Source organism: Rhinolophus ferrumequinum, chromosome 5 (assembly GCF_004115265.2).
Source record: "Rhinolophus ferrumequinum isolate MPI-CBG mRhiFer1 chromosome 5, mRhiFer1_v1.p, whole genome shotgun sequence".
In the NCBI taxonomy this organism is placed as follows: Eukaryota; Metazoa; Chordata; class Mammalia; order Chiroptera; family Rhinolophidae; genus Rhinolophus; species Rhinolophus ferrumequinum.
The window spans coordinates 5,243,312-5,257,633 of NC_046288.1; the positions used below are offsets into that span (position 1 = coordinate 5,243,312).

Consider the following 14,322-nt stretch of genomic DNA (forward strand, 5'->3'; position numbering starts at 1 on the left):
CTTGTAAACTTGTAAACTTTCCATTCTACCCCAAATGGAAAGAAAATGGTCTAAATGTCAGGATATGGAATATGTTCTAGTAAGAATCTGCTGCCAACAGCAGCCACGTGACTTGAGGAAATCACTAAACCTCTCTTGAATTCATTTCCATCTCACTGTGGGAACTGGTTGAGCTCATAAAAAGAGAAATATTCTTACAATGACATCATTATGAAAGACACGATTTAAAAATATATCAAAATGATCAAGTAAAATAGATGATTAATAGCAAAAGTGTATCTCAGTGCCAGGAGAGGACAGCAGTTGGAAATCAGAAAATCAAGTCTAGCATTGGGTCTGAGTCATGGAAGAGGCCAAAATGGAAAACTATGCTTCCTGTACACAAGGATCTATCGTCTATGGGAAGGGGATAGTTAAAGAAATAAAGTGATGTACAGTGGATGCAATAAAGACTTAGCAAGGCCCATTACAATGTCCCTTGTCACGTTAAGGAAGGGACACAATGTAATCTTCTGGAACAATGGCCTAGCTTTTCTACATTCTACCAGGAGCCACTCAAAGGAATCAATCACTTCCCACCACCAAAATAATGAGGTTGAAATGGAAGACCTCCAAAGTCCTCTTTGAGGGCTGTATTTGGACATCAAGTGGGCCAATCAAAACAGTCAAATCCTCACTGTTGTTTTGGGTTTAAATGTTACATCCTGAAACCATTTTCCTTTGCTGTTAATAATTTTACTTCAGTAGGAACGGCTACCTTCATCAGGTAAACTTAGTTTTTAAAGCCTTATTCTCTGAACATTTTAATTTTTACATAGCCAAATGAATCTGAAAAACATAAAAAATGCATTTTTAAATACTTTTTAAAACAAGATAGTAGCACATCATTTCTTTGACAAAATGGGATGAAACTTAAGGCGCTCTGGATTAGGGGACTGACTTTTACAATGAATTTCATCAAACAAAAACAAGATAGGCCGTACCTTTCTTAAGCTGGATATTAAGTCTCTTGCCTATTTTTTTGGTGTTATAACCACTGCTTATATTTGTACTAAATACACTCTGTGGCGCTGGGGCTGGCGCGGACGGCGGTTTCCCGGAGGGCTGTGTGCTGTGAGGTAGTCGTGGGTGAGGGTCGATGTGCTCCGCCGGGTGGGCCACCCGGGGCACTCTCTGCAAAGCGTGAAGCCCTGTACTGTTCACACCTCTGTTATCAGGATACTGACTGTCAGGGCTGAAGCGGCTTGAATAGTAATTGTTCTTCTCACTTTGGGAGAGTTGTTCATACTGCTCCTTATTTGCTGCAGGAACCACATGGAACCAAATGATGGGTGTACGCATGGCCTGGCGAAACATGTGCTGTGCTCTGGGTTTGAGAAAGATGGGAAATTAGCAAATTAAGACTGGCAGACCAGAAGATATTATGAGCTTAACTGAGGATATTAATTAAGCAGCAAGAACTGACAGACTTTGTTGAAACTGAAAAACAAAATTTTAATATCCCATTTATCAATCAAGTTTGCAAGCACTGATAAAAGCAGAGCTGTTGGTCCAAATACAAATTTCTCTTTCTCTACATAGAAATGACAAAATTATCACAACCACAGGTAAAATACTGTGCTCTCCACTGTAAATCATTAAATAATGATTTTAAGCACAACAGAGGTATTAATGTCTTTATTAACAGAAATTAAATACAACCTTCTCTCTACATTACCCAACATCGCTTTTAAAAATTATAAAATAGTTCCTTACATATGGACCATTTGAGTTTTGGGAGAAATAAATCTACTATAAATATACTTAGAAAACAATAGAAAGCCTCTACTCATTATTGATGGGCAAAATTAATTCAAGTCTGTGTGTACAAAAATCTCAAGAACACCCACGCTGCCTCAATGACTCAGAATGTTACACGTTGTTGGCCCAACGCTATTATTCCATAAGCAGCCAGAGAAGCTGCTCCATCTCTTTCTGGTTCCGTAGTCCTTATGATGTCTGCTCACTCTTGCCTTGTTTTATAAGAACCGGACAACTTTTAGCTTTTTAATTGAATAGGACCTGAATCACAATACAGAAAGTCTGAGCAGATCACAACACTATGGTTCAAAAGAGCTCTGTGTGCTTACTTGTACTGAGAGACAATATATACAACAAAGTTGGAAATGTGAGTTCAAGTATATTATAATACAAGCTAGCATCCTGGTGAACTTTCCAAAAGGTGAGAAAGTAGCAAAACTGTAAAGCCTAAATTGAGCCCATAATATTTTAAGAAGCACTCTACCAATTACAGAGCATTTTGAAATATAGTCTAATGGTAGTAATTACCTGGAGTTTCATTAAATGTTTAAAAGCTAGATAATGGCAGAAAACACTCCTCTCCAGTATGAAGACAGAGATCACAGACATGTTGTGGGAAGCATTTCAACTGCCCGCACTCGATCACGCCAAAAGCATGAGAGCACAGCAGTGTCACAGGCACACACTTACTGTTCAAATCTTCTGTTTCGAAGGTCGCCATCATTAATCCTGACAATGCAATCGTTCTCATGAAAAAGGTTTTCTTGTTCAGCTTTACCACCTTTCTCCAATCGTTTTACTAATAACCCCAGGGTTCTGGAACATTAAGAATGCAAATCATTACACATGTAATATTCCCACCATGCACAATGCCCTACTGCTTTATTGCCGGTTTTATATTTACAAAGACTTCCTAATAAACGGGTGAACTAAATCGCTATTTATACATTTTTAAAATAGCACCACACAAAAATCAAAACAGTGTAAATGATGTGCAAAAATGGATCCCTCAAAACATACACGAAATTGTTTCTGGCTTGTCAGCATTACGTTTCTGAAACAAACCATATACTTCTCTCTATGCTTAAAAATGCTTCAAACAGAGCTTGCCTGATGGCTCAGTGGATATCACAGTGTGGAGCATGGATGAACATATATTTGTAAAGAGCTCAGATAGTTTTCTGTTTTCAGCCAGCTGGTACACTGCTGATAGCAACTCACTTCTTTCCATGAAAGTAAAGGTAAGGCAGAAAGGCCACCTCAGCGCATTGTACATTAAGAGAAGCAAACTAGGGAAGATTTCAAAAAAGAAGAGTTGCCATTCTTGGCATCTGAATTTAATAATGCCTAATATTCTGAATTTCAAAACTTGTTAGATCTCCCAAAAGTAAGTAATTTGTTGCCATTATTCCCACTTAAACAAAAACCGCAGAAAACCAGTGACAGATTCAAATCATGCCAGTTACCATTCATCTCTTCTGCGTACTCAACTTCAGGTTGAAAGAAAAACCTGAATGAACTTGTAGAGACCAATATGGAGAAGAAAAAGTAAAAATTACTAGTGTACTTGGTCTAGAACACTACTTGACTGACAGGAAGGATATTCTTCACTCTCAGGGACAAACAGCAAACACCTTTTATAATCACAGTGTAAGGAACAGGAATCTTTACCTAGTTCTAATACTGTGATTTACTTGATGGTTGGCATGAATTCTGTATCACAATCATGACAAAATTTTTCTAAACTTATTTTTGACCCCTCCAAACTTTGCAACCTCTTTCATAATCCTAATATTTAGAGGGGGAAAAATGTCCATATAGATACTATAATTTCAAATCCTGCATAAATTAAAGCTGAAGATACCATAATTTTCAACAGCCTGTATATAGTATTTTCCAATGTCATACATACAATTTGCAGTGCCCTATATATGCTTTCCAGTGGACCAATATCCAAACAGTTTCTTCTTTTACAGTAATTGTTGTCATCTGTTCTGTGGCCATTTACCTCACTCCCCTGTTATTGTTACTGATAGACACACCTTACCTCTACTATTGCATTGTAAGCTCCTGGAAGATAGAGAAGATGAGGTTCAGCCTTCCATGCTGAAGCACTTAGCTAGTAGTAAGATCTTGATAAATGACAACTGAATGAACGGATGATTGAGTTTAGCTGAGGCAAACAAGTCTCATAATTCTGATATGCTTTTTACAAAATACAAGTGAAATGAAATTTAGATTCAGATCCTTTTTTTCATGAAGGTGTCATTTATACTAAATATATGACTGAACTGAAATAAATTGAATTGAGGCAAAGGTCCTTTTTCACTTGTTATTTTGCAGTTTAATCTTATTTCTTTCATAAATATTTATAGAGTCATCATTTAATTTCATTCTAATTTTTATTATTAAATACAGCAAAGAGGCACTGAGTTTTAGCACGGTCAAGTCTACAAACTTATAAGAATAATTAGATATTGAAATCGTCCTTTGTAATTTTACCATTTGAGGATTTATTATCTACTAGTAAGAGTCTAAAAATCTCAGGGACTGGTGAGAACAATATTATGTAGGTAATTTTTAGTTACTTATTACCATATATTTGAACTAAATAAATATAAAAATTCTCTGAGCTCAAAGAATAAACTAAACTGACATAGCTGCAGGAGCAATTTAACTGTCTGGGTCTATATTTAGAAGGAAGAGATTCCATAATATGCTACACCAATAACTAAGTTATTCTTAAAAGGTCATTAGGGCCACAATCTAGCTCCCTATGCTTCCCTATTTTTAAAATTTGTGTCTATGTGCAACTGAACAAAGTGTTCTATCAGAGGAATCAATTATTAAGATATAGCTATGACTCTGTTAAATGGGACAAAATAATTTGAGAAACCAAATTAAATCAGTTACTGATAATACTGGAATAAGTAAAAGACATTTGGCCACTTTACTATCAAAGCATCCATGTAAAAGGACAGCGTAAAGGCAAAGATGACTCAGCTACCCACAGGCTATCATAACATAACCACACATGTGGTGCCACGCTGCTTGCTAAAAGCTGCCTCTGCAGACCAAGAATATCTTTTTAAAGTGAATGCATTCTGTCCCTGCAGTAAAATACGTCCTATGCAGAGTCACCCAGCTAATGTTTTAATCGGTGAAATCATGAATATTTCTCAATATAGTTACAACATTTTACAACCTAAAGGGAGTAATAAAATTATTATATTCTTATATAATCTAAAGCATTTTGTGTATTGAAAATAGCCCACAGAATATTTAGAGAAATACATAGACTACGTTTAATCAAAATTCTTAGCAGTTAACTAATAATTTAAATATATAAATTTATCCCTGATAGATCCTTTTAGTATTCATAGCAATTTAAAATAATATAACTCGGAAATCTGTAATTTAATTCTACAAGTGGCATCAATACTTTTCAGATGAATGAGTCTATAGATTTATATTCATTTAGATAATCATTTTCTTTTTTAAATTTACTTTTTCTTTCTGGGAATCATTCTAGAATGATAATCCAAAGCAAAAAAACATGACATGCTTCATTATTGAATGGCTTGTCTTTCTGAATAAGCCCTTATATATGGCCAAATACATCAGTAATCCTAACATATAGTAAAAAATGAAACAAATGATAAATAACCTGCCACACTTAAATATAACAGGTTTGTTAAATGAGGCTTTAGACTCTAACTTTAAAATAGGGGTAAAAATCTCAGAATCCTATTTCTCAACACTAGAGACAAGAGAACTAATGGGGGAGAGGGAGGGGAGCAGAAGAGGAAGAATTTCACCCTGAGTGACAAGGCAAGTGATCAGGGAATCAATGAAACAGACTGAATTAAGGAGAAGTTAGTAGCCTGCTGATTTCTAAGTACTTGACCACATTATTAGAAATCATTCTCTCAAAAAGAATGGATTAATTTAAAAGTAAAGTGGTACAATCTGCAAAATTATCTCATTTGCTTCACTAGGTGAAAATGATTACAAAAGGAATGGGAATGAGCTATCAAAAAACTTCACAAGAAAATTGAACTGATAACATAACAGCTGGACTGAGAATGAAAAGTGCCCTCTGAAGGGAAATCAACAGAAAGTAATAACAGATCCTTTCATCTTCCTGAAAAATGTGTGTGCAAGCAGATATATTTCTATACCTCCTACGTGCAATTAAAAGACATCTCAAATAGTATAATCAAAAACAAATTGGGGGCATTTACTGTACAAATTCAACCACCAACTAAAATTTGTTCTAAAGTAATAAAGAATTGACTGTCTATGGTGGTGTGGTTCCTGTAACACTTTTACATAGAGAAAATAACTGAAGGTAATGAACTTCAGAATATTTTGGTATGTCAATATGCTGGAATAGAGAATAGTTTTCTTCTTTAGTACCAGGATTCCTTATTAGGGGCAACCATTTTCCATCAGAAGAAGAAACCACTTTGCAAAAAGATTGGAAAAAAAAAAAAAAAAACGCAGGGGAAAGGGAAAAGAGGAGCTGGGTGAGCTCTGCTTGGGGGGACAGTCCAGGAGCAGAACCAACCACAGAGACGGGCTGTGCTGACAGACGTAGGAGAAAACACTTGGTGCGCTGATTAACGTGGCACAGCAGAGTTATGAAGATGTTTCTGTAGGGTTTCAGGGGATGTTAAACACAACCTCCCTGACCGCCTGTGTAAATCTAATGTAAACCCTATGTGGCACATATGCTTTTTTGAACAAATGGATTCTTTTTCTCATAAATCTGAAATGTCCCCAAACATACTCATCTTCCACTGCTTTCTATTCCTTTTCAAAAGGTGGGAGTGTGGGGAGATTTACTATGTCCACTATGTACAAATCTCACTTACGAATAATTTTCAAGTAAAAAATTGTAAATACACATACTTCTTTTAAGCCTTTCCTCGTGGTTTTTGAATAATGTTTCTTACAAAAACAAAAGAAAAAAACACCAAAACAGGAAAAGGAGTATACAATCACGGAAAAGAAGCCATTGAAATACTGCATCTCGGTACATGATTTTTGATGCATAATTAAAAATTTAACTGCTTAGATTATATTAAGGATTGCACCACTACTTTTTTACAAGGTTCATTAGCCTAATTATATACTTAATTAAAACAAACTCAGTTACACATGTTAGCATTTTCATTTCTAAGTATAAACTACAATGAATGATAAAACTGAAAATAAGTAACGAATGTTTTATTGACATCTAAATTGGCTGAGCAAGTCTGAGTTTTGCTTTGATAATGCAAATTCCCACAACTGCCACCCAGCTGTATGAAAATGGTAATAATTCATCTTAATAAAAGCTGACACAGTATAAACACCACAACAGTAGTGAAGTCAGAGTAGGAAGGGGCAGAATGGATCTCATCAACCAGGCCCTCTCACCTCGCTGAGTACTCAACAGGAGGGACCGGCAGTGACCTACATTTGATCCCTGAGAACTACGGCCACCATCTTGGTGGACACACTCATGAAAAAGCTTAGAGGAATTCCAAGTTAAAATAAAATCTTGATTCTTAAAAAAATTTTAATGGATAAGATGAATTAGAGCAAAACTAAAGGTAAATAAAAATAGAGAATGCCTTCAGATTAGGGGAGAAATGACAGGCATCATATACTACATTAAGAAGCAACACTTATCTAAATGTAAAGTACAACATGACTCTCAAAAACAAATTCATTCATTGCGGTCCTTTGTTGGAACCAACAGTCTGCAGCTGAGAATGCACAATTGAAAACTTTCAGACAAAATGCAACAGATTCAGTAAATACAGTTAAATTGTTTTTTCCTAAAGTAATTAAATTAAAACTGAGTGCTCAAAGTTCAGAGAGCATATTTTTTTCTATTAAAGGTAATACTTAATTTTAAAACTCTACAGTGAATGGAAATATACAAACTCAAAGAAAGCTTTTCTTAACATTTGAGCTAGCTCCATGAAATTTAAATTGGCTGTATTCTTCATTAACATACCCACCCAACTAACTAAATAACTGTGTATTGGGATTCTCAAATTTATGATATAACTGTAAAATTTCATCTTACATTCATGAGAGAAGAGAAAAATAATTATTTTCTGCTATTATCTAATCAGCACCAACCTAAACAATCAGACCACCAAGCAATTAGGAGGGAATTTTAAAACACATACAGGAAGATAAGAAAAACAGAAAATAATCATTCTTATCAGCTGTCACTACCAAGTACCACACTAAATGTATTTTACATGTATTTGATAATTATATGTATTTTCTTCTTTAAATTGTGCAAAATCATAAGAGTGTCCCATCCCACAGATGTGAAGACTGAGGATAAGTGAAGCTAACTTGCCCAGGCCATGCTAAAAAGACAGAGCCAGGTTCTGTCCCAAGGTATCTCTGGCCTCAAAACTTGGACTGTTCCTAATACCCCTCTGCCAGTAACATGAAGCCTTAGCCTGGGGTCAGTGAGTCATTGATTCACACATAGAAATAATATATTTCTAACTAGAAATTCTGAAAAGAAAGTGAACATTTTGTTTTTCATGTGTTATATAGAGACCAAAAAGTAATAAAGTACAGGTTAGGTAAGCTAAGAGTTACAACTAACAATAATTAGAACCATGCTAATCTTAGGAGGAGGAGTGAAGCTCAGATTTTGACTAAATAATTGAGTAAGGACTTCTCAAGACCTTCCACAGACACTTCCTATTTTTATAGACAGAATAAAAGATTTGTAAAAACTTTAGCTTTTATTTGAGAGGGAAATTATTCAACATGTACACCTATGATGCAAAAAACACACACATTTATATTTCAATCATTTTTTTGTAATAATCTGATCACAAGAAAACATATTTTCCAATAGGGTCTCTTTTATTTCAATTCAAATCTTGAACATTACAAAATATTCTTTTAGGTATGTGAATCTTTTCAGCTTGGATAGTGGAATTTATGGGCAGTAAATGAAAGAAAGTAAGTCAAGGGAGAAAAGTCATGCAAAATAAATTCAATACAGAAATTTAAAAAGCTTGCTGTTGACCCTTCACCTAATAATTTAAATATAAAATTAAGGATAAATGGTTAAAAAATCATTTAGGATAAAATTAAGCAGACAATTCAAATGATGTACATTTGTAAAAGTAAGGTGAGAAGTAGGTAATAAATAAGACAATTGCCAGCACAAGCCAGTATGTAGTGGAAAACTAGATACACATACACACACACAAACACACACACACACACACACACACACACACACACACACACCCCTACTCCCATTACCAAGGGGCTGTTTCCCTATTTAAAGACTAGAGTTTTCCTTAAGTCTCATGACTGGTAATCAGATATTAGGAAGAAGAGTTTTACTGAGTACATTACTAATCAGAAAACATTAAATGAAGTTTTCTTTGTTTTTCCTTTTTTCCTGGGAATTCCTTAGAATTAGGAACGTGTGTTGGTGGGAAATAATATATAGTTACAATAAAGAGGCTTTCTTATCAACCAGTAAGTGGAAATAAAGCTTTGGACTCTTGCCCACGCCCCAAATAATATGAACAGGAAACAGAGGAGAAGGAATTTTAGACATGAAAATACTATTACGTTGGTGCAAAATAATTGTGGTTTAAAAGGTTAAAAACAATTGCAAACACCACAATTACTTTTGCACCAACCTAATAGAATGTAAACTCCATGATGGCAGGCATTTTTGTTTGGCTCTCTAAGGTAGGACTGGCAAATTATAGCCTATGAGCCAAAATTCGGCCTGCCATAGTTTTTGTAAATGAAACTTTATTAGAACATAGCCACACTCATTTAGTTATATATTGTCTACGGTTGCTTTTGTGCTACAAAGACAGAATTTAATACTGCAATAGAAACTCAGTGACCCACACTGCCAAAAATACTGGATATCAGACCCTTCATACAGAGTTTGTCAATTCCTCATACACGATATGCGTAGATCGAGAATGGTGCCTGGTGGATTCTAGGTGTTTTTAAAACTTGCTAATAAAATAAACACAAATATATAATTACAATTTGCATAAGAAAAAGTACTGTGAAAGCAAATTCCAAGGACCCAGGTTTAAGTATAAAGAAGAATGAATACAGATGGGAAATGTCCATTAAAGAAAAGACCTAGAGAAGCTGGCCAATTTATTAAGAATAATATGCTTTAGCCACACTTGTTTCCATAGGGGAAAGATTTACAATATCTTTTATAAGATAGACTGTGAAGTCTAAGTAGGATAATAGTTACTCAAAAAATAAAACAATCATATTTCTTGAAAAACTTCAATAATTTCTCCATTATTTACTGAATACAGCCTCACTGCATTCATAAAGTGCTTTCTAACAAGCTCTCCAGTGCCACCGTCCAATACATTCTGTGTCCAATCAATGACTCATTATTTCTAAGCAATTACGTACATTTTTATGTAGCATCTTCCTTTCATGGATTCTCTTTCTAGAAAGAATATCTTTCAAGGATATCACTAGCATCATTCCTATATTTCCTTCAAGGAACAGATCAAGTGCCATTGCTTTAGTGAGGATTTGCACAGTATCCAATATTCAACAGTCCTACTTCCTCTAAATTCCTGTGGCACAGATGTATCAAGTTGTTTTGAAACAGCATGGATATGTTTTATAAACATATTTCTCCATTCGTCATTAAGTCCCTTTAAAACTAAATATAAAATCTTATAATTTCATAAGCCCAGCTCCTATTTCTGTATACAATTTAATATCTTACTTTTTATTTTATTAAATTTATTGGGGTGACATTGGTAAATAAATTTGTGTACGTTTCAAGTGTAAAATTCTATAATACATCATCTATATATTGTATTGTGTGTTCACAACCCAAAGTTAAATCACCTTCTATCACCATATATTTGACCCCATTTACCCTCTTCTACCTCCCCCCCTTATCTGATCATCACCACTAAACCGTTATCTGTGTCTATGAGTTTTTGTTTGATTGTCAACATTTGTTGCATTCAGTTTTATATCCCACATGAGTGAAATCATATGGTTTTGACTTTTTGTCTGACTTTTTTCGCTTAGCATGATAATCTCAAAACCATCCATGTTGCCGCAAATGGCAGTATTTCATCTTTCTTTATGGCTGAGTAATATTCAACACCACATCTTCTTTACCAATCATCCATCAAATGACACTTCGGTTGTTTCCATGTCTTGGCCACTGTGAACAATGCTACAATGAACATAGGGGTACAAGTATTTTTATGGATAAAAGTTTTCAGATTTTGGGGGTAACTACCCAGAAGAGGGATTGTTGGGTTCACATAATTCTATTCTTAATTTTTTGAGGAACCTCCATACTCTTTTTCCATATTGGCTGTACCAGGTTATATTCCCACCAGCAATGAATGAGGGTTCCATTTTCACCATGGCTTTGCCAATACGTGTTATTACTTGTCTTATTGATAACAGCCATTCTAACATGTGTGAGGTGGTATGTCATTGTGGTTTTGATTTGCATTTTCCTAATAGCTGGAGAAGTTGGGCATCTTTTCATATATCTGTTGGCCATTTCTACGTTTTCATGTGTACAAAAGTATTTGCCCATACATTTGTGGGTTCATTTCTGGGTTATCAATCCTATTCCATTGGTCTATGTCTGTTTTTCTGCCAATAACAGGCTGTTTTTATTAGTGTCGCTTTGTAGCATAAACTGAAGTCAGAAAGTGTGATGCCTTTAGCCTTGTTTTTCCTCAGGATTGCTTTGGTTATTCAGGGTCTTTTGTGATTCCATACAAATCTGATGATTTTTTATTGTATTTCCTTAAAAAGTTCTACTGTAATTTTGATGGGGATTGCATTAAATATCTATATTGCTTGCAGTAATATGGCCAATTTAACTATGTTGATTCTTCCAATCCATGAACATGGAATATCTTTCCATTTCTTTTAATGATGTCTTATAGTTTTCAGTGTACAGATCCTTCACATCCTTTGTTAAGTTTATTCCTAGGTATTTTATACTTTTTTTTCAATTGCAAAATAGTTTTTTTCATCACTTTTTTTGACATTTCATTGTTGGTATATAGTAATGCAAATGATTGCATTTGATTGATGCAAATGATTGATTCTTTTAATGATTTTTGTACACTGAGTTTTGTATCCTGCAACTTTATTGTATTTGTTTACTGTTTCTAGTAGTTTTTTGGTGGCCTCTTTAGGAGTTTCTATATAAAGAATCACGTTGTCTGCAAAAAGTGACAATTGGACTTCTTCATTCCCAATTGGGATACCTTTTACTTCTTTCACATGACTGATTACTCTGACTAGGACTTCCAGTACTGCGTTGAATAACACTGGTGAGAGGGGGCATCATCATCCTGTTCCTGATGTTAGAGGAAAAGCTTTCAGTTTTTCTCAATTAAGTATACATTAGCTGAGGATTTCTCAAATATGGCCTTTATTATGCTGAGGTGCTTTCCTTCTATACCCATTTTATTAAGTGTTTTAATTATAAATGGATGTTGTATATTGTCAAATATGTTTTCTGCATCTATTGATATGATCATATGATTTTTCCCCTTAATTTTGTTTATGTGGTATCTTACATTGATTGATTTCTGTATGTTGAACCATCCTTGTACCCCTGGAATGAACCCCACTTGACCATGATGTATAATCGTTTTAATGTATTCTTGTATTCTATTTGCTAGTATTTTGTTTAGGATTTTTGCATCTGTATTCATCACATATTGGTCTGCAGTTTTCTTTTTTGTGCTAGCCTTACCAGGTTTTAGTATCAGGGTAATGTTGGCCTCATAAAATAAGTTAGGAAATATAGCCTCTTCTTCAATTTTTTTCGAAGAGTTTCAGAAGGACAAGTATTAAATCATCTTCGAAAGTTTAATAGAATTCATGGGTTAAGCCATCTGGTCCTCTTTTGCTTCTGGGGAGGTTTTAGACGATTGTTTCAATTTCCTTACTGTTTATTGGTCTATTTAGATTTTCTTCGAAATTCAGTCTAGGAAGGTTATATATTTCTAAGAACTTGTCCACTTCTTCTAGGTTATTGAGTTTGGTGGCACATAGTCTTTCATAGTATTCTTACACAATTTTTTGTATTCTGTGGTATGTGTTATAAATTCTCTTTCATTTCTGATTTTGTATTTGAGTCTTTTCTGTATTTTTTTGTAGTGAGTCTAGTCAGGGGTTTCTCAAATTTATTAATTTTTTCAAAGAACCAGCTCTTTGTTCACTTTGTTACATTAATTTTTTTCACTGTCTTTTTGCTGTCTATTTCACTTAATTCTGCTCTAATTTATATTATTTCTTTACTTCTGCTGACTTGGGGCTTCATTTGTTCTTCTTTTTCTAGTTTTTAAAGACGTAGTGTTAGCTGGTTTATTTCAGATTTTTCTTGTTTTTTGAGGCAGAACTGTAAGGATATAAACTTCCCTCATATTACCACTTTCGCTACATCCCAAAAGATTTGATATGTTGTATTTTCATGCTCATTTGCTTCTACCGTGTTTCCCCGAAAACAAGACCTAGCCGGACAATCAGATCTAATGCGTCTTTTGGAGCAAAAATTAATATAAGACCCAGTATTATATTATATTATATTATATTATATTATATTATATTATATTATATTATATTATACCTAGACTTATATGATATTATACCCAGTCTTATATTATAGTAAAATAAAACCGGGTCTTATATTAATTTTTGCTCCAAAAAACGCATTAGAACTGATTGTCTGGCTAGATCTTATTTTGGGGGAAATATGGTACGTAACCTTTGATCTTACCTTTTTTCACCTTGGACCCAGTCATTCTTTAGTAGCATGTTGTTTAATCTCAACATGTTTGTGATTTTTCATACTTCCTTTTTGCAGTTGATCTCCAATTTCAAAGCACTGTGGTCAGAGAATACACTTGTATAATTTCAATCTTTTTAAACTTGTTGAGGCTAGTTTTGTGTCTAAATATACAATTATCCTTGAGAATGTTCCATGTGCACTGATAAAGAATGTACAATCTGGTGTTCTGGGACGAAAGGCTTATAAATGTTGATTATATCCATTTGGTCTAAGGTATCATTTAAGGCTATTTCCTTATTGATTTTCTGTTTGGATGATTTATCCATAGCTGTCAATGGGGTATTTAGGTCCCCTACTGTAATTGTTTTTGTCAATTTCTCCCTTTAGTTCTCTTAGTAGTTGCTTTATATATTAGGGTGCTCCCTGATTGGGAGCATAGATATTGATAAGTGTTATGAATTCTTGATGTATTGTCCCCTTTATCATTATGAAATTTCCATCTTTGCCTCGTCAACATTTTTATCTTGAGGTCTAGCTCATCTGATATAAGTATGAATATACCCGCCTTTCCCTGGATGCCACTTGCTTGGAGAATCATTTTCAACCCTTTCACTTTGAGTCTATATTTGTCCTTGTAGCTGAGTTGTGTCTCTTGAAGGCAGCATATGGTTGGGTTTTGTTTTTTGATCCAATCT

At 34.4% G+C, this 14,322-nt stretch overlaps 1 protein-coding gene across 14 annotated transcripts in view; it reads right to left on the reverse strand.

Annotated features, from left to right (window-relative positions):
• PARD3 (par-3 family cell polarity regulator) overlaps positions 1-14,322 on the reverse strand; it is a 609,985-nt gene that overhangs the window by 251,595 nt on the left and 344,068 nt on the right. For all 14 annotated transcript variants that reach the window (XM_033105853.1, XM_033105850.1, XM_033105852.1 and 11 more), the window contains 2 exons: positions 2,491-2,616; positions 984-1,366 (listed from right to left, as the gene is read on the reverse strand). In XM_033105853.1, coding sequence (XP_032961744.1) covers positions 984-1,366; positions 2,491-2,616 — 509 coding nt within the window. The remainder of the gene's footprint in view (positions 1-983; positions 1,367-2,490; positions 2,617-14,322) is intronic.